This window comes from Acartia tonsa, chromosome 6 (genome assembly GCF_053477335.1).
Source record: "Acartia tonsa isolate MP-2025a chromosome 6, ASM5347733v1, whole genome shotgun sequence".
Taxonomy (NCBI): domain Eukaryota; kingdom Metazoa; phylum Arthropoda; class Copepoda; order Calanoida; family Acartiidae; genus Acartia; species Acartia tonsa.
The window spans coordinates 39,268,912-39,290,808 of record NC_137265.1 but is presented as its reverse complement, the minus strand read 5'-3'; the positions used below and the strand labels follow the sequence as shown (position 1 = coordinate 39,290,808).

The 21,897-nt window shown below is 32.3% G+C and overlaps 2 protein-coding genes across 2 annotated transcripts in view; one reads left to right on the top strand and one right to left on the bottom strand.

Annotated features, from left to right (window-relative positions):
* LOC145322618 (dnaJ homolog subfamily C member 28) overlaps positions 1-6,420 on the top strand; it is a 29,660-nt gene extending 23,240 nt beyond the window's left edge. The window contains exons 11-14 of the mRNA XM_080164765.1: positions 413-532; positions 1,111-1,198; positions 4,935-5,039; positions 5,966-6,420. Of these exons, the coding sequence (XP_080020891.1) occupies positions 413-532; positions 1,111-1,198; positions 4,935-5,039; positions 5,966-6,025 (373 nt within the window). The 3' untranslated portion in view covers positions 6,026-6,420. The remainder of the gene's footprint in view (positions 1-412; positions 533-1,110; positions 1,199-4,934; positions 5,040-5,965) is intronic.
* On the bottom strand, positions 6,338-20,376 carry LOC145322619 (putative cytochrome P450 49a1). Its single transcript, XM_080164766.1, has 10 exons — positions 20,317-20,376; positions 18,312-18,424; positions 17,819-17,919; positions 17,077-17,150; positions 16,477-16,541; positions 15,690-15,772; positions 15,341-15,390; positions 13,071-13,143; positions 6,706-6,773; positions 6,338-6,477 (listed from the first exon to the last, which is right to left on the bottom strand). Exons 1-10 carry the CDS (start codon positions 20,337-20,339, stop codon positions 6,456-6,458), a joined length of 672 nt encoding a protein of 223 aa, XP_080020892.1. The 5' UTR covers positions 20,340-20,376; the 3' UTR covers positions 6,338-6,455.
* Between the last annotated feature and the right edge of the window lie 1,521 nt (positions 20,377-21,897).

Here is a 21,897-nt window from a genome sequence, read left to right as displayed (position 1 = left end):
TAACACTAAAATCGGACTATAATTGACATAGATACACTTTAAAGGGCCCAAAAAGCTAGTGATAGAGTAGCTGAGCTACTGAAAAATTTTCGTATTGCTCTGATAAGTTGAGAAATGCATTCCCTGACCTAAAACATTCTAATTTGACATTTTGAACACGAAATTCAGGCTCTAAATAATTAAATCCCCTTTTTGGCTGATATGCCCCAATGTGCATTGGATTAACCAGAAATCTATTTTTTCTTTTCTTTTCGCATCAATTAAAAATTTTTACGATCACCAGAAATTGAATCACAACAAGTAAATGTACAAGAAAGTAAAATATTCTTATTGTTTAGCTATTTAAAGCTACGTTGCCGATAGCGGTTGCCATAATGACCAGTTATGTATTATTTACACTTTTTTGTTTAAGGAAAACAATTTACGATGAGTTTGAAAGTATCCGAAGTCAGCTGAAGAAAAAACGATCAGAAATGGGGGAGCAACCATTTAGTCCAAACAAATTAAAAGAATGGGAAATGTTGTGTAAAAAGTAAGTTTTATTTTTAAGGCGAGGATTCTTTACATTTAGTTCAGGTCTGAATAAGAAGGCGGATAGCTTTTTTAGATTCTATGCTCTCCTTCTGTTTACTTATAATGACAACATCCATAAAATTGAAGCTCTGAAACGGTACGACAGTGTCAGAACTGAAAAAGCAGAATATAAATGTATAAGTCTTAACAAAATTATAAGTAAATTTGTTGCTAAAGTGCTTAAATACAGGATACTGTTTTTAAGGACACACTTTCATTTTTAAGACTTGATTGTAAAGATGCTTTGCTTTTAACATTTTACCTTTTTGTGATAGGAATCAGTATTCTAAAATTCAGATAAATAGGATAATTATATCCCATGAAAAGCAACATGGTTTAAATCAGCATACGGACTTTCTGGTAACGATTATATAGTTGCAACGCTTCAAAAATCTGTTACATGAATGAATTTGAAATCTATAGGATAATTCAAGCATGTCTAAATTAGCGAAAAGAGCTAATATATTTTGGACGGACGGACTGATCCTAATTAAAGAAAAGCGTTGCTTTTAAAATTTAATTATTAGTTTAATTTAGATTGGAAGATGGAGAAGTAAAAGGTGTAAACAAGAAAATATCAAATTATAATCTAATTGTTCCTATGCTAAACAGTCAAATGTTTCAGGTATTTATAGGGCAGGGGAAAGGTGTCATAAATTGTTGTAGTCCAGTCTTTCTTTGAGGTTTTTATTATATAGTAAGATGTGTGCTTTAACCTTCCACTATAAAAAAAGCACTCTTTTATACAGTAAAGTTAAGACTGTTTATGTCAAAATGCAGTGTTAGACATTTCAAAAGATGGATTTCGTCAATGCAAAAATATATATTGCCAATTATCTACACCCAATCTTGAAATTGACAAAAACACATCCACTCATAAAAAATAGTCAGGATGTTAATATTCACAAATATCAAACTATAGTATACAAAGGGAGGGAGGGGAAAAAAGGGGGCGGTGTCGGATTCTTAATAAGGGAGGGACTAAACTTTCAGGAGTTAAGGGATTTAAATGTCTTTAAAGAGGGGTTTCTTGAGAGCATGTTTATTAAAGTATTTACACAAAACGGCAGATATAAGATAATAGGAAACATTTATCGCCCACCAAATAGTAACATTGATATCTTTCTACAAGACTTAGAACTTATTCTCAAAAAGCTTGACTGTAAGGAATTTAAAAATGCAGAGGAAATTTTAATTTCTGGAGATTTCAACATTAATGTTTTATCACATCTAAATCATGCCCCTACAAATAGATTTTTATCATTGATGCTTAGCCATTCCTTTATGCCTACTATAACTTTACCATCTAGAATAAGTGAAAACACAGCCACTTGTATCGACAATATATTTTCTAACAAACAAAATTTAAATTTTCAAAGTGGGTTAATACTAGAACATATTACAGACCATTTACCTGTCTTTTTAGCACACACATGTGAGGGGAAGGAGGAAAGGGATAGTATAAGTGAAGATAAAGTCAGAAGTATGTCTAAGAAAAATATTAATATTTTTAAAGAAAAATTAGCAAAATCAAATTGGGACAGTGTTATGAATGAAATTAGGCCGGAAGTAGCTTTTGAGTCATTCCAGAATAAAATAGAAAAGGAATTTAATGAAAGTTTTCCCTTCTCAAACAGAAGAAAAAATCGAAAAAAACACCCCCAAAATCCATGGATGACACAAGAACTACTTTCTATCAGAAGACAAAAAGATAAGTTATTTAAAAAACGCATAAAATGCCCTAATGAAACTAATTTTAACGATTGGAGGGACTTAAATCGGCTTTACCAAAATAAATTAAGGAAGGCAAAAAAAGATTATTATCACAATAAATTTCTAGAATTATCAAATGATATTAAGAAAACTTGGACTCTTATAAACTCAGTTATAAATGGAAGAAAGCATAAGGAAAGTCTACCTAACATCTTTTATGATGACATAAAATCATATTCAGGGGCAAAGTCAATAGCTGATGGTTTCAACGACTTTTTTTCAAGTATTGGGTCTAAAATTGCAGAAAATATACCAAATTCTGAATCCAATTTTCATAGCTTTCTTGGGGAGAAAAATAATACTAATTTCAATTTTGGTATTGTAACTAAAAAGAACTTGTTGTATGCTCTAAATAAACTTAAAAGCAAAAAGAGTTGTGGGGAGGATAACATCTCAATCTTTCTTATCAAAGAAGTTATAAATGAAATTATTGATCCGTTAGTATACCTATTTAATTTATCATTAAAAACAGGATTCATACCACAAAATTACAAAATTGCTCGTGTAGTACCTATTTTTAAAGCAGGAGAAAAAAATAAGTTTACTAATTATCGTCCAATTTCTATTCTTTCAGCATTTAGCAAAATTTTAGAAAAAGTTGTTGCATTACAAATGATCAAATTTTTATCAGATTGTAATATCCTATATAAATATCAATATGGGTTTCGTCCTAATCATAACACAACACAGCCTTTATTAAATTTACTTAAGCATATCTATGAAAATCTAAATAAAAAGAACCCTGAATATACAATAAACATCTTCTTAGATCTTTCAAAAGCCTTTGATGTCCTAAATATAAAAATTCTTTTAAACAAACTTGAACACTATGGTTTTAAAAATACATTGAAATGGTTTGAAAACTATTTAATAGGACGGCAACAGTTTGTTACAATCGATGGTGTAAATTCAGCTAAAAAAATCATTCAAACAGGGGTTCCACAGGGAAGTATTTTAGGCCCACTCTTATTCATTCTATACATAAATGATTTACCAAATGCAACATCCTTTTTAACAAATTTATTTGCTGATGATACTACTTTTAGCAAATCAAACAACAACTTAAATGACTTAATTGCAGATTCTAATTTAGAACTTGATAAAGCAAAAAATTGGTTTAGAGCAAATAAACTAGCCTTAAATGTATCAAAAACTAAATATATGATTTTTCGCCCACATAAAAAGCCATTTGATCCAGAGTTATGCACATTAAAAATAGGAGGGGAAAAAATTGAAAGAATTGGCAGAGATTGTAATACTAAATTTTTCAAGTTTGTTGGTGTTCTTATAGATGATGAACTTAAGTGGGACAAACATATAAACTATGTAGAAAATAAAATAGCAAGCTCAGTCTATGCCCTATCCCAAACAAAAAAGCTCTTTCCAACCACTACTTTAAAAACAATTTACAACAGCCTCGCTAAGCCCCACATAGAGTATGGCTTAATTGTTTGGGGGGCGGCAAAGGATGAGCATATCACAAAAATTCATAACCTACAGAAGAAAGCTGTAAGAAATGTTTTAAATGCTAAGTACAATGTGCATGCCGAGCCCCTGATGGGAAAACTAGATATTCTTAACATTTTTGACCTAAGGGATGCAAATGTAGTTGAATTTGTCTCTAAATATTTAGAAAACAAACTTCCCAAATGTATGCTTAATTTTCTAACACCATTGCAAAATACTAGATCAAAATGTCTTAGAGTAGAGAAGCCAAATTATAAAATCTATGAAACTTTCCCTTCAGTAAAAATCCCGAAAATTTGGAATAGTTGGGCAGGTGAGCTAAGATCATTAAATTCATCCAAAGCTGTTAAAAAATATGTAAAAAATAAGTGTATATCAAAGTACAAAACATTTCAATGCAGGGAGAGAAAGTGTTATCCCTGTGGAAAAATATAAATATAATTTGAATATCGCAACCAGTAAGCTACTTTAATGCCATACCCTGTAAATAGCTAATATTATTTTATATTATTTGTGAAACTTGTAAATATTTTTAAAAAAAATTAAATGAAAATTGGGCCGAAGGACAGTCAAGATTGACTTTAAAGGCCCTGTAGTACAGTTACCCTAATTATGCCAATATAAATAAATATATCTATAAAAATGATGTAATTTAAAATGTATTAAATTATTTGTAAAATTAATCTGTAATTTACTGCTAATAAATCATATCATATCATATCATATCATATCATTGTCAAAAACACAATAGTTATATTTTTGCTGCTGGTAGAAATGAGAGCACCCCTTACCCATGGGAAAATACCAGGGAGGGAGGGGACATTGGGCTGTTTTTACACTAGTCCTCAAAGTCAACGCTTTCTTATTCGTTGGCTTTACAACCTTGGGGTCTTTTATTAAATTTTATTTATTGGTTCATTTTGTTTAATGTCCCAACATTTCAACTAATTTTAATCTACAGAGGGTAATCATCAATAAGGATAAATTTATCGGCCATTGTCTTATTCTTTAGATTCCTGGAAAATTGCAATACCATAAGCTATAAGACCTCAAATGTACAACTGAATTTGACCATTATAAATTCTTTAATTAAAACCAATAACAGTGCTTATTGATTCTAGTTTAATATGGATAAAGAGTGTAACAAGATATTGAATAGTCCATCTGATTCATCTCAAGATCCTGGAAATAAAACCACAGAGAGTCCTCAACCTAATATTAAGCAGGTAATATAATATTAGTGCTTTTCAGGGAGGGAGGGGATATTGGATTGTAAATGCAACTGGTCTCCAAAGTTTTATAAACACGTTATCTCGTTCGTTGGCTCAAAAACGTTTAAAAGTTTTTCTCGTATTCATTTGAATCCGGTGGATAGGAACCGGTTCTCATCCATACGAAAAAACTATGTCTAGCATCGTATTATATCCAGTTTTCTACGAATCCGGTGGATAGTAACCGGTTCTCATCCATACGAAAAAACTATGTCTAGCATCGTATTATATCCAGTTTTCTACGAATATAGAAATGTACAATCATAAGATTAAAACCAGTTTTTTAGCCCCGAGATGCCGAAGTACATTCTATATCCGCGGAAAGCTGTTTATAATACGATGAAAGAAATAACTATGTCTAGCATCGTATTATATCCAGTTTTCTACGAATCCGGTGGATAGTAACCGGTTCTCATCCATACGAAAATACTATGTCTAGCATCGTATAATACGATGAAAGAAACTATTAATGGATTGTGTGAATTAGTAGTGTCCAAACTTTTCCACCAATAATTTTAATATTTAAAAGAGATAATTTTGTTTATCATCAATGGAGGTACATAAAGGTATAAGGGAAACTAGATATCTAAAATTACTTCATTAGTTATTTATGGTATTATAGACAGCTTTCCGTGGATATTAAATGAAATATCAAAACCAGTTCTGTTAGAACCGAGGGGCCGAAGGTCCGAGCTAAAAAAACTGGTATCAAGTTTGTGGTGTTCATTTTAATATTCGTGGAAAATTGTTTGTAATATGATACGGTTCTAATCCAGCGGATTTTAATCGGGTTTGAAGCTATACTGGAAGAATTCTTATTTTTAGATCATTTCTCATGCCATTCTTTGTAGTCTTAAATCTAATGTTGAATCTCTCTCTAGGGTAAACCAGAAACAAGTATTTGGAGTGATCTTATGGATTCTCTCTTCAAACCAAGATGACCATCAATCAAACAAAATTAATTTTAATTAACTTTCCAGTATGGCTTCCAAACCGATTAATAACCGATGAATTAGAACCGGTTCTTAGCCATACTGAAAAAAGATGTATAACATCGTATTACAAACAATTTTCCACGAATGTTAAAATAAAAATCATGAAAGTAATATAAGCTTTGTTATCCCGGGTCTCGGCCCCTTCTGGGCTAACAAAACTGGATTTAATCTTATAATTTTTCATTTTTACATCCGCGGAAAGCTATCTATACTACGTTGCGATAAATAACTATTATTGAAGATTAAGTATATTATGTGACAAAATACTGATAAAATTTATTAAAAATACATTTGATATTGTTAAGTTTATATGAAATATAGAAATACAAGTATAAAAATAAGTTGTTTTTCAGTCAGTGTTTTTGATTTTCTTTTGTTATCTTGGATTAAAGCTGAACCTAAAAAGTAAATTCATTTTTATTTAATATTTTGAAAGGATTTATGTTGGGCATTTATTTCAATAAAAAAATGGATTACACATTAGAAAGATGGTTTTAGAACTAAGCTATTTGTAATTTTACCTTCAAAAGTATTTCTTATTTTTATTAAGTAATATAAACTGATAGAATAATATACTTTGATTAATTAGTAGCTTCCATTTCAATTTGTATAAGATCTTTTTGTACCTTAGCGGCCCTTCTGGAAATATTACTATTTCAGATTTAATACCAATAGGGGGGCCACTCCATCCAATCTAAAAAGAACATATAATAATATATACATATTAGTTAATATATAGATGTATTATTTTGTAATATACTAGCAGCTACACCCATAGCTCTTGTGGCACTTCATGTAATTAGGGAGGGGTGAGTCAACCCATTCCAATCCAGCGGTGAAAAAGATTTTAAGCTACTGACAAGCATAGAGAGGATATCTTGTAAGTTTTATATAATGATAAAGTAAACTATGTCTGCTATACAATATCTAGTTGGTTTAAACACACACCTATACAGATGTTATGTAAATGAATGATATATAAACTAAACCATGGCGCTATACAAATACAATATTTAGTTGGTTTAAACACACACTTACATAGATGTTATGTTAGTGTATAGTAAATAAACTATACCATAGCTGCTATACAATATATAGTTGGTTAAAACACACACATACATAGATGTTATGTTAGTGTATAGTAAATAAACTAAACCATGGCTGCTATAAAATATTTAGTTGGTTTAAACACACACTTACATAGATGTTATGTTAGTGTATAGTATATAAACTAAACCATAACTGCTATACAATATTTAGTTGGTTTAAACACACACCTATAAAGATGTTATGTTAGTGTACAGTATATAAACTAAACCATGGTGCTAAACAATATTTAGTTGGTTTAAACACACACCTATATAGATGTTATGTTAGTGTATCCTTATAATAAAGTAACAGGATGTGTGTCTGTCTGTCTGTACCGAAGGATCTCGCTAACCCAATCAGGTTCTCCATAACAGGGGAGCTTCTCATAATTTTTTCGTTTAAAAACCAAAATAAGAAAAGCGTATTAGTATATAAAATAAACCATGATTGCTATACAATATCTAGTTGGTTTAAACATACACCTATATAGATGTTATGTTAGTGTACAGTATATAAACTAAACCATAGTATAAATAGAAGATTTTGCACTGGCTCAAAGTTTTGCCAATATTTCATCAAGTGTTGATACTAAATACCAATTTTTAACTTTCGATGTTATGAAGGTATATATCATTGTATTAGAAAATATTTAAGGGTTAAAAGGAATTTTAACATAGTTTTGAATTTTTAAATCTACCTTTGGACGTATAGATCAATGTGTCGCTAAATATGAACTAAGCAAAAATAAAAAATAACATCAAATGCTTTGTTGATATCAAGGTGTCAGTAATTATAGCCCTAAAACTAAACATAAATAACTAATACATTGCTATTTTTATTCTAATTGTTGTTTAAGCAAATTATATTTAATAAAGAAGTCCTCAGGTTTTATATATCATGAATAATTAATTATTCTTTACTATTCTTCATTAAACTTAATATCTTACTTTTATAATTTACCATTCTAATTAAAAAATGAATTGGCCTTTTTATAGATAATGTAAATATGTACCCCACCCCTATCATATTATTTAGCTAAGTTTAGGTTTAGGTGTGGGTTTTAGTTGCATCACAATAAAGGTTTTATAGTGAGGAATATGAGTGTACCATAGTTTAGGTGTGGGTTTTACTTGCATTACAATGAAGATTTTATAGTTGGGTATATGTGTGTACCATAGTTAAGGAGTGGGTTAAACTGCAGAGCATTAAGGAATTGGCTCTAAAAAATGAGCAAATTACAGAAATGAGTTATAATTTTTTTTAAACTAAGGGTCTAAACTTAGCTGCTTTAGTTTACAGTCATCCACTGACATCTTTCACTCTTTTAGGTAATAACTCAAAAGTTTTGTTGCCTTTTGTTTACTTTAAATAATATGGTTCATTCCATGTTTTGGATAAAAATTATTGTTAATTTATATTTTACTAGTTGCTTCGACCCTAGCCAGTAGGGAAGTGCGTTAGAGGTCAGGTTAATAGCCTAAAACCCCCATAAGACATTTATGTAGCTTTTGTAAAATATAGAAAATTCTGATGAAAAATTCCCGAGATATTCAGACAAACAAATGTTACTAATTTGGCTGCAAATTGGCTACAATAAATAACTTTTAGAATTGGAATTACTTTAAACTGGCTCTAATTTTTGCCTGCTTGTAAGCAAATTACACTGCGAACTAAAAAAATAGGCAAATCTGAATTTTTAGAATAGCAGCTTTATTATTCTTTTAGGATGATTTTACTGCAAATATGAAATTTAGATGCATCTTATGGTTACAAAGTTCCACTGTTAATTTTTTATTAATCAGCACCAATGAAGCAAAAGATCTCAAAAACAGCATTTGGGGGAAATACTGGTGAACCAAAAAGACAATAAACAATTTTTAAAGGGATTTATGTATAAATTATTTTGCAATATATTGATAAAAAAAGTATTAAATCTGAACCTTACATTATAACTGTTAAGTACTGAAAAATTTATTATAATCATTAAGCTCTTGTGACGCAAAATGTTCAAGATCTCGAGAAGATTGGATATGTGACATTGGTAGCATTGATGATAGCATTGGTAACTTAAATACAGGGTTTTTGGTTCAATGTTATATTAATGGATTTATTATTTCTTTGATCTTACTGCAGATTTCTATGTCCTCTAATATAGAGAAACGAACAACTGGCTAAAACAAAGGCACCTTCTAATCCATTTTCTACATCCCCTCCTCTCCTACTGGATTAAATAACTTACCAATAAGGGAATTCCCCCCTCCCCCTCATAATATCCATGTATATTCTACATCCATTGAAATATTATTTGGATGTCACTAAACAGTCAAGATTTTTTTTTTAGATAAGTAATATTTGATTTGTTAGCTTCCATGAAATCAAAATCACTTGGGAGCTTCATATTATACAATATATCCCCAGAAATCATAATTTATAATTAAAACCATTCTTTCAGATCAAAAACAAGTCTGTACACCCCTGACAAGAGGAGAAAGAAATAAAACCATTCTTTAAGATCAAAAACAAGTGTGTACACCCCTGACAAGAGGAGAAAGAAATGTTGGAAAGTGAATTATAGCAAAACTTTGATATTAAAAGAAAACTTAAGAGACAATACATGCTCTGCAGGGATCTAAAGGGATAAGACAATGGCAGATAAATTGATGTACATCCCTAATAATGATAAAAATTATCCCTTCTGTAAATTATTATTAGTTGTTGAAACGTTTGGACACTCTATTTGTTGAACCAACAAATCAAAAGTCAATAGGAGTCCCCGAAGTTGATGAGCCGACGAATAGGGGGAACTTTGGGGACTAGTGTAATAAAGAGTCCAATGTCCCCTCCCTCCCTGCATGCTCAGTGCTCACATATACAACACAGAGCATACAAAATTGTTATGGATATACAAACATGCTAAGGATACCCACAGAATTTGCCATTAAGTATAGAAATATCTTGCCATAAATGTCAAACCCGAAAGGAAGCCCTAGACGTTTACCTGAGTAGTTGAAAGTATAAGAATAAACTTGTAAAGTTTCTAATCTTTAAAACTTTTCAATTTCCAAAACTCCCATAACTTTATGTATGACTTTATTTGGGTTCTGTACTCTAACTAACTTGGCAAAATCTGTGAACCTCTTAAATAAACACAACATTTGTAACATTGAGGGAGGGATGTTTGTACCATATACTTCAACATGTCAAAATCTATGGATCTCCTAATTCAAAAATTTCTTTACATGTGTCACATCCTTGAGGGATTTTTGTAACTCGTACTCCACCATGACAAAATGTGTAGATTTCTAATATCTATATAACACAACATTCTTAACATATGTCATATTCAGGGTGGGATATCTTATCTTAAAATAAGATAATTCAACATAGGAAATTAGTATGTGTAATTGACAAAGTGTATGTTGTCTTTTCTTCAAATGTAATCATTTTTTGCTATAAGTTTAGATTTCTTATGATGTTTTCCCCTTAAAATCCATCCATTGTTTCTGTTATAGCCACAAACATAGGCACAATGTTGTAGTTGTCATACAAGAGAAAGGAACAATTGTAAAAGTTTGACAAAGGTGCAGAACTTATTTGCAATTAGCCTAGGGCGATTGCTGTGGTCATATTTTATCCACAATAACAGTATTAGTAGCGCAGCTACCCCAGTGGTTGGGTCTGTTCTTCTTTCTGTCTAAATCTATCATAATTTATTATTTTTTTGTTATCCAATCAGATCACTGATTTGTATGCATCCATATACACTTATATTGTGTCTCATACATACAAGTACAGACCATTACACACTCGGACACACCTTTACAGACCAGTACTCACCCATACAGACACACACTTAAAGAAAATAAAAAAAAAACAACCACATATGCTGGAAGCAGCTATTTATATTTCTTTATTTGTGCAGTCTTTAATGTATCATAAGATTATCTATAATTTCCTTTACTACAGTTAAATGCTCATTTTTATTTAAACTGTGACTAATCTATTTTATTGCAGTTTAGTTGTAGTAGCGTAGCCACTCTAAAACTAAGGGAACCATCTGTCTATCCTTCAAAAAGATCCTACTAACTAAAACTTTTAATGCTGAGCTTTTTAGGGACATCATTGTCCTTTTTTTCTTTAATTTATTGCTTTTTCAGTTTACTGTTCTTTTTTGAAAGCTTATTGATGCAGTGGTTACTTTATACTTTTTTCTCAATAATTACATTCTATTAGAAAAAAAAAAATGTACTGTTATATTAAAAAGTTTCACAGCACTAGAAATGAGTGCTAATTTGATGAAAGAGCACTCTTTTTGTCACCTTATAATGGACAAAGTTTTAGGTTTGCACAGAACTCTGCCTCGCCCATCAACACTTTGGCTTGTTATCAAATAAGGAGGGGAAGGATAATTTTAGGGTCAAGGAAACTGTATTGTCTTTTGTAATACTCAAAATAAGTTAGATATTCATAATTAGCTGGCAATTTTGTTTATTAAAGACCAGTAATAGTCAGAGATATAAAGGGATATTGACATTGATAACACGCAAAAACTACTACATCTTTAGATTACAATTAGTGGTTGAAACGTTTAAACACTCAACTTAATGAACTAACCAATAAGAAATCAACTAAAGTCTCCAAAGTTGTCAAGCCAACCAATAAGGAAACTTATTAAAAAACTTTGGGGACTAGTGCAATAAACGGCCCAATATCCCCTCCCTCCCTGAGCAATATCAAGAAAGTGCTATCAAAAGAATCCTTCAGACAAAACTAGTGGCTTGGCCCCTAACACCTTTGTATTTGAAAGGACAGAAAATAGCCAAAAGCCACCCCGGGACCAACAATAAATTCCTTACAACTTAATGTCATAGGAGAAAAAATCCTTATACTAAAGTAACAGGATGTTTGTTTGTCTGTGTGTGTATCTGTGTATCTGTGTGTCTGTGTGTCTGTACCGAAGGATCTCGCTAACCGCTGAACCGATTGGGTTCTCCATAACAGGGTAAATTCTCATATGTCCCGGGAAGGTTTTTAACTATTTTGGGGGAGGGTACCACCACCCTCCCAAGAGAAATCACAATAAAATCGAATTTTTAAAAAAAATATTTTCGCCGCATAGTGTCGCTAGCGTAGTCTCGCTAGCTTAGTCGCGCTGCGTAGAAGCCTGAATTTAAGAGCTGATAACATAGACAAATTATTTCTCAAATTAGATATTTAAAACAAATTAAAAACATTTAAATGCCCCTAGAGGACTCTAGGGGCGTAGCCGCTAGTATATTATAAACTAATAAGCATATTTTATGAAGAATTGTCAATAAATGCAATAAATATATTTGGGTATAGTCCCTTTTGTGGCAACGCTCCTTAAGTGGCGTTTCTTCGTATTTTCAGAGTAGCTTTTCTCTTATTTCTAGTCCCTGCAGGGGGGCTCAAACCCTGCGGGGCCAATTGCCTAACCCTGTGGGGCAATACACTAACCCAATATTACCTAACCTAAAATAACCTATCAAAAGCCATTTTGAAAATACGACGAATCGCCCCTTAAGGGGCGCTGCCACGAAAGGGACTATACCAATATATTTTATGTGTTAAATTTTTTAAAACTGTAGATAAACAAGAAAGTTAGAATCAATTATGATTATCTTTCTTTGACATACTATGAATGGACAATATTATAAAAAATAAATCTATAAGTATACCTGGATCCAGTGTTGGGGATCTTTTTTGTCTGCTAGCTAATTGCCTTTTGCTCTTTTATAGCGGCGTGGCTGTGTTAATATTTACGATGCTATTGCTTATATTCAAAGACCCAGTCGGCACAAGGTCCTCTAGGTGGGACATTCAATTATTTAACCCCTCTATTGTTTTACTTTAATGGTACAATCTAAAAAAAAAAACCTACTTTGAATCTTGAAACCATAGTTGAGACTATTGAAAATACTTCCATCTCAGTAAACCTTCGTCCAACACACATCCTTAATTAACAACATTTTTAACAAAATTCAGGGAGGAAGGGACATTATATTGTTTATTAAACTGGGCCTTTGGCCCCACGGGTTAACAAAACTGGATTTAATCCTAATATATTTTCATTATATTGCCCGTGGAAAGCTGTCTATAATACGATTCGATTATTAACTATATTTCATAAAAAATGTGAGCAAGCTTCCAGTCAAATGCGCTTATTAGGTCAAACTGTTTAAATATGCGTTTAATTATACTATACGTTTGGTCAACATTAAAGACCTTTAGACTTAATAAGCGCATTTGACTGGAAGCTTGCTCACAATTTTCCGGAATATTGCGAAAGCTACTATTCCCTTTCTTAAATTAGCTGATTAAGTAAATTTTTGTAAAGAGACCCCTTTAGTTTTAGAGATATTAAAGGATAAGACACTTATCATAATTCTAAGTATATTCTAACATTAAAGAGTATTCTTCCTGCTTTATATTTTGAATTTTTATTTAAACCCAGAATATAAATATAAAATTATGCATAGATTACAGTACAAGTTGTCAACAAGGCTTGGCAGGTGAAGATTTCAGGTTAGATTTATAGTTCTTGGGTGTACTGTACGTACGTAAATAAAACAAAAATTAAAACTGAATATCATTCATTATATCATATACATAACCTAGCGGCTTTGTCCCTAGCATCTAGAGGCTCCGTGATGGAAATTTTAGGAAAGTTAAAAAAAATAGCCTAAACAATCCCAAGACTCAATTATAAAAATAAGTCTAGTTTTTATTTGAAACTGTTTGAAATATGCAATAAAGTGTATTCACACAACAGGTTATATAAGTTAAAAAATACTGGAAGGATTTATTCAATTAATGCTTTTTAAGATTGGACTGGCTGTTGCTACGAATTGTTTAGTTTAAGCTAAAAATTCTCGTGTGTCTTTTAATAAAGCAATACGAAAAATAAAGATTGCCAATGTTAAAGACGGCGGGTAATATATGTTTTCAGTTTTTTAAGCAGCTGCCTTTTTGGCAGTGCGCTGTGCTTCCAGCTACTGCTTTTTTGTTTATTTGGCGGATAGTAACTGGGAATATTACAGCTGCGTCCGCCGAGCCCTGTAAGTTTGTGTCATTCAACTCAGCACAGGAAATATGAAATTATAATTCAACAACTTTTATTGCTGGCATGCATAGGCGTGCAGATATGGGTGTAGAATGTTTAGACCACCCATTATTTTTATTGAGGGGAGAATGTAAGACCTTCTCCTAAAGTAAAATTTTAGTTAGGGAAAGAAAATAAAAAGCGAAGTATAAACCATAACGGTTACCCAGGGAGAAAGAGGATATTGGGCTGTTTATTATATTAGTCCCCAAAGTTTTATAATCACTTTTTCTTAATAGTTGGCTTAGCAACATTGAGAACTTTTATTGAATTTTGATTAGTTAATTGATTGTAAGTGTGTCCAAACATTTCGACCAATAATTGTAATCTACAGAAAGGATAATTTTGGGGGGTATAATCAATTTATCGACAATTGTCTTATCCCTTCAGATATCTGACGGCTACCCAATCAATAAAATCTTTCAGTAAAACTTTACTAAATACCCTCTCTAAGATTTTTTTTATGGATTGGGCACGCCCAAGCTTTAATGCTACAAATATTACACATTTCAAACAATTTAAACTAAACAAACAACAATTTAAATCATTTTCAAGAAAATATCAAAATAGTATTTTACTTTAGAATTATGAAAATAACAGAATGCGCTATTTAAGAAATAAAAAAACATCAATTAGTTTTGTAATGTAGTGGCTCTACAAGTTGGATCCTTACTTATCCTTAACGTGTATACTTAACTTATAGTCTTTTTGATTTTTATGATATTGTTTTATTATGATATTTTTTCATTTAAGCTTATTAAACTGCCCGGAAGGTTTCCAAATTTTTAATTAATGAAAGAAATAAAATTACTGCTAATATCATAAATCTAAAAGGATAAGACAATGGCCGATAAATTGATGTCGTCCCCAATGATGATTAAAAATTACCCCTTATATAGACTACAGTTAGTGGATGAAACGTTAACTTAATCAACTAATTAATAAAAATTCCATAAGTTGCCCCAAAGTCCTATTGAGCCAAACCTTTGTCATAATATTTTCGTGTCTGGGGTAAAATTATGGATGTGATTACGAAATAAAAATGTTACCTTGGTCCCCATCCAAACGGTAAGGTCAGGAAAGAATGGATATCTTCTTTCTAAAATTATTTTATAAATCATTTTTTAGAAAAAAAATATTATTCAAACAAGAATGGCAACATTTGAGAGTAGTGAAGAACAAAAAAAGATGGAGATTTTTTACAGAGCAGATATCCTGTGAAAAAAAGTTTTAAATTATACATAAAGTAAAAGCCAATCTAATGCCCAATTTAATCTAAACTAACCTAACCAAAAGTAACCAAATAAAGAACCCCCCTTCAAATTATTTAAAAAAATAAAATTGGGGGAGGGGGGTTCCGAGCTCAACTTGGCACTTATGGAATACACCAAATTTTACCTCATTATTTCTGACCCATCTTTCAGGTTTGAAAAGATGCGGATTGTCCACATACTGCCGGTTCTGTGACATCGTCTGGTGAGCTGAAATTTTAAATCATTTAACAAAATAACAGGCGCGTGGCAGCCACAGCCACCCAATCAACTTCAGCAACAAAACTTTTATTCAACCACCCTTCAGATGCTTATCGGTTCATTAGGCCACCCATTAATACGCAGCATACCTCAGAAACGCCGATTTTAGAAGAATGATCCACTCCACAGCCAATCTCATCTTTGCAACTTAAACAAAGCTGCAGCCGTAACAAATTCTGAGAAAACTGGGCGGCGGAGGAAGGAAGAATCATCTTCTTTCAGCCGCAGCTTCAAATTTTTAATTAACCTTCCCCGAAAAATATTAAGTTTTACAGTGATCATACCATGAAGGACAACTCGAAATCTACGAATTAAATTGTTTCATTCTAATTACACATCAAACGTTTTGCTAAGTTCAAATTGTATATAATTCAAAAAAAAATTATAATTTTCTTCCAGCAAAAATAAACTACTGATGTGTCATGATTCTAATTATCAAAGAGCATTTAGTATACAACTTACTTGAACTGTCGATCTATCGGTCATGCTACAATGGTTTTATAACATTCCCCTATTAAGAATAAAATTCTTTTTTTTTCTCTCTTTTAAATGGCCACTGCACATCTGCTCTAAAACTTGAATTGCCCTTTTGTCCAACCATGTGCTTTTCTACTTGTTGTCATCCTCGTTAAAAACTACAATCATATTCTTACCTAGGACATAAGTTGTGTTTGGTTCAATAGTATATTCACCAAGAGTCAGGGGTACTCCCAACTTTCTAAAATTAAACACAAATTTAGAAAAATATCTACCCCACCTCCCACTCCCGTTAAGTACCCCAAATAAACTAGTAAGTAACCGGACCTAAAGTAATAAACAAACAACTGCCTAAGTAAGAAACTGCCTAAAAAAGATACAAGAACATGACAACACACGCAAAAGCGGGGCTCAAAAAATCAATTAATCTATCTTAAACTTTAGTATTATCAGGAAAGAAAGGGGCATTAGACTGTAAACTACACCGGCCTCCATAGGTTCAGAAACACGATCTCGCATTCGTTGGTTTTAAAATGTTTGAGACTTGAACTTGGATTGGAATTGATTGTAAAACCTCAAGTGGTCAAACTTTTCCACCAATAACTTTAATCTACAAAAGGAGTAATTATATTTATATTTTAATTATGTTATTTACTATGATCATTAAGTATCAACATAAATTAGATTCTAATCTAATTCAAACTATATATATCAAATACCTAGAGCAAAACAATTCTATATATTTTACCCAGTCTGTCTGGCTTGTCTTTACCGACCTGATATTACCAATGGCTGGCGGATACAACCTCATAGTTTCCTTCACAACTGCGCGCAAATAGTTCTGTCCATCCTCAACATTAATATCTTTGAAACAATTTAGTAAAGTGATTTTTTCAACAATATTTTTGGAAGAAAAAAAATTATTTTTCTTTTGAGATTCTAGTGGCTTCGTCCCTCACATGTTTGGACTCTTTGTGAATTTGGGAATATGCGAACTCACTACTTTAATTTATTTTGATTTTACTTGAATTTCATGAAATCTAAATATAGGTAAAACCAACAACTAAATAAATTAAAAATTTTTTTTTGGTTAATACGATTATTAATAAATCAATTCAGTTGAATCTATAGGGGTTATCTACATTCTTAAATCTCTTTTTAGTAGCGAGGCTACTCTATAACTTGCTTGGTCAGCTCGTCCAAAGGGCTAATTAGATTTATTTAAATCCTATTTAAGTTATAATGCTAGCTTTATGATCGGTTTCGAATGAATACGAGAAAAACATTCCAAAGATGGATTTGAAACCAATTAATATTCGCTAGATTAGAACCGATTCTCAGCCGTACTGAAATTGATGTATAGCACCGTATCAAAAACACTTTCCCACAAATATTAAAATAAAAATCATAAAATCGATACCATTTTTTTAGCTATAATTTTTCATTTTAATATCCTCGGAAATCTGTCTACATATAATACGATGCAATAAATTACTATTATGTTTCAAAGATTTTTACCTTATCGTTAGATAATTCTTGAAATAGAATATTTTGTTGATGTTGATTGTTTGCTAGAAGGTAAAGGGTAAATGCAGCTGCGTGCGCTGTTTGTTCAACACCTAAACAATTAGTTTTAATACTTTAAAAAATATTAATTTAAATTTTCGTACCAATATATAATCAAATATTGAAGTAATAAAATAGTTTATGAAAAGGTATGTTTTTAAAGGGTGAATGTCCAAAAATTTGAACAAAAACTGGCTTCAACTTTACAAGAAATACTTTTCTTGTTATATTCGACTTGAACCCAAAGTTTTTAAATGCTTTTGAATTGATTAATGACCCCTTACGTATACGTATACCTGTCTTTTTACGTAAGCTTTACTTTAAGCTGAACTAATCAAATTTCAGATTGGTATATATGAGAAAAGCGAAAATGTCATCATTTATGAGTTAGGATTATGACTATTGTCCTATGTTGAGTTTTTAGAAGTATGACATGGATTATTACCTCCAAAAATGAGATCAGTAGCCATAACTGTCATTGTTCTCTCATCACATCCTTTAGAGAAAAGGTTTCCCAGCAGGGTTGTGGATAGTCCGCCCTTCTCCCCTCTCTTCTCTCTATAATATAGAATAGGTTTCCTAACAGGGTTGTGGATAGTCCTCCCTTCTCCCCTCTCTTCTCTCTATAATATAGAATAGGTTTCCTAACAGGGTTGTGGATAGTCCGCCCTTCTCCCCTCTCTTCTCTCTATAATATAGAATAGGTTTCCTAACAGGGTTGTGGATAGTCCTCCCTTCTCCCCTCTCTTCTCTCTATAATATAGAATAGGTTTCCTAACAGGGTTGTGGATAGTCCTCCCTTCTCCCCTCTCTTCTCTCTATAATATAGAATAGGTTTCCTAACAGGGTTGTGGATAGTCCTCCCTTCTCCCCTCTCTTCTCTCTATAATATAGAATAGGTTTCCTAACAGGGTTGTGGATAGTCCGCCCTTCTCCCCTCTCTTCTCTCTATAATATAGAATAGGTTTCCTAACAGGGTTGTGGATAGTCCGCCCTTCTCCCCTCTCTTCTCTCTATAATATAGAATAGGTTTCCTAACAGGGTTGTGGATAGTCCTCCCTTCTCCCCTCTCTTCTCTCTATAATATAGAATAGGTTTCCTAACAGGGTTGTGGATAGTCCGCCCTTCTCCCCTCTCTTCTCTCTATAATATAGAATAGGTTTCCTAACAGGGTTGTGGATAGTCCTCCCTTCTCCCCTCTCTTCTCTCTATAATATAGAATAGGTTTCCTAACAGGGTTGTGGATAGTCCGCCCTTCTCCCCTCTCTTCTCTCTATAATATAGAATAGGTTTCCTAACAGGGTTGTGGATAGTCCTCCCTTCTCCCCTCTCTTCTCTCTATAATATAGAATAGGTTTCCTAACAGGGTTGTGGATAGTCCTCCCTTCTCCCCTCTCTTCTCTCTATAATATAGAATAGGTTTCCTAACAGGGTTGTGGATAGTCCGCCCTTCTCCCCTCTCTTCTCTCTATAATATAGAATAGGTTTCCTAACAGGGTTGTGGATAGTCCGCCCTTCTCCCCTCTCTTCTCTCTATAATATAGAATAGGTTTCCTTGCAGGGTTGTGGATAGTCCCTCCTTCTCCCCTTTCTTCTCTCTATAATATAGAATAGGTTTCCTAACAGGGTTGTGGATAGTCCTCCCTTCTCCCCTCTCTTCTCTCTATAATATAGAATAGGTTTCCTAACAGGGTTGTGGATAGTCCGCCCTTCTCCCCTCTCTTCTCTCTATAATATAGAATAGGTTTCCTAACAGGGTTGTGGATAGTCCGCCCTTCTCCCCTCTCTTCTCTCTATAATATAGAATAGGTTTCCTTGCAGGGTTGTGGATAGTCCCTCCTTCTCCCCTTTCTTCTCTCTGTAAAAAATTAAATTGCGCGACTTGTGTTAATATCTATAATACAAAGTAGCTTGATGTCTGTCCGTCCGTCCGTCCGTCTGAAGCTTAAGATCTCAGTTTCCACTGAACCGATCGGATTCTACTCTTCAGGGCATATACCTACTGGTCCTGTGGTGGTTTTAGGCTATTTTCTTGAGGGGATGGGACACCCCCAACCCCCCCAAAAACAAAAAAATCCCTCCCCAATTTTTTTCTGTAGGAGATATCCTTGTTCCATTTATTTTGTAGAAGATTTCCTTGGTCCTTCTTTTTTTTTTTTACAAAGTTCACCTTAACTTTTTTTATCATCTCTTGGGGCAAAGCCCCTAGAGGCTAGGGGCGAATCCGCTAGTATAATACAAAGTAGAATGATGTCTGCCTGTCTGTCTGACTGTACGTCCGTCCCTTAAGATCTCAGCAACTACTGAATCGATTGGGCTCTACTTTGGAATGTAGATACTGGTCCTGCGGTGGTTTTAATCTATTTTGTTTTGGGGTGGCACCCCTCGAAAAACGAAAAATTCTTTGTAGTTTTGTTAAATTCATTAAATAAAAAAATATAAAGATTTACCTCTCTATAGCTTCTTTAATCATTTCTGAGGTCAATCTGACATATCAAACAATTTTAAATCTTTTTTTATTTTGAAATATTAAATTAATTTTTTTTTATCCTAAATAAATATGTATGTATTTTTTAAAAGTAATTTATTAAATATTATATTGATTTTGATGATTATTATAGAACAGCTTCACTTCATTGATTGAAACCAATTGTGGTGATAAGTCTTTTATTGTTCATTAAAAAAATAACTTCTAAGGTAGATTCTTAAGAAAATTAGGGTCGCTGCATCGCTGCTTTTCCAAAATAATTCTTGTGAAAAATCCTCTAAAATCACATAAAAAATCTACAAAAATTTAATAAAATCATAGAAGGGTTATTAATAAAGTACCTATGTTAGTTTTCTTACAAAAGAATTAGTTTTGCTTAAAATTTTTATATATTTATACATTACTTTCTTATTTTTGAAAATTAGTAATTAAATTTTAACTTTTATTATATTTTAAAATTATTTTATGTTATACAATTTTGAGTACGAAATATTTGATTTTTGTTTCTTATAAGTTGAGTGATTTATGAGTTTTGCCGTCTACAAAAGATGTAAAAAGATTATACAGTTAGGCCAATCTAGTACATACATGTTTTACGGGATGAAGATTTTAGAGTTAGGTCAACATAGGAAATCAATGTTTTACTAAACGAATATTTTAATTTACTGAAAAATTATTTCATTTATACAGTTAGGGGAACATTGGAAACTAATGTTTTACGGGAAGAAAGCCTAAATTCTACCACTTAAATCATTTGGGTTGATTTACTTTCAATGACGTATTCATAATTTACAGAGGTTGAGCTCTAAAATAAAAAAACGTAATGTATACTTATATTTAGAAGTAAATAAAATTAAGAAATATTTTTTTGTGTTCTTTGACCTATAAAACATCCATTTCTGTAGTTGACTTCACTTTCACCGGCAGAGAGAGAGAGAAATTTTATTTTGTCAAAATATGTCAATATTTTGATTGAGATACAAACTACCAAACAAATCTTGTCCCAGGGACGTCCAAGCTTTTTATTTCAGGGAGTAAAATGAGGGTTTTTAAAGGTTTAGGGGGTAGGTGTTAATATACAGGGTGGGGCAAATAAAACCGGACATTTTTCAAACGGCCATGGCTCCAAAACTACTTGACCAATCAGGAGGTTTGACCCCACTATAAAAAACTCAGGTAATGACCTTTTTGCCCTGAAAAATCTTTGGACGATGGAGGACATGTACTCCGAGCTGGCCGCGCATATGTTTAACGAGGCGGATTTGGAGTGCGCCCATACATTATCCTGGATTCTCGACTATGGCCTACTAAATCTGACCTTAGTCCATCTGTAGATAAGATAGACTTATAAAATTCGCTGGAGTTACTGTTATATGCATAAGTAAGACACTTGAAAAGACTAGAACTCTCTATCCCAGCTGGCTTGGCCGTAGTACTCCAGCAAAGTGAAACGTGGCAGATTTTGAGATGTCAAAAACGTCTAAAATCTTGAATATTTCTCGGTTCTGGACTTTTAGTGGCCCATATGGAACCCTGAAACTCG

Coding starts and splice junctions, on each gene's coding strand:
- LOC145322619 (XM_080164766.1), bottom strand. CDS start 20,339: ATGATTAAAGAAGCTATAGAGAG. Junction 17,151..17,818: donor AAGAATTATCTAACGATAAG/GTAAAAATCTTT, acceptor ATTAATGTTGAG/GATGGACAGAACTATTTGCG. Junction 6,774..13,070: donor CTATGGTTTCAAGATTCAAA/GTAGGTTTTTTT, acceptor TGTTCTTTTTAG/ATTGGATGGAGTGGCCCCCC.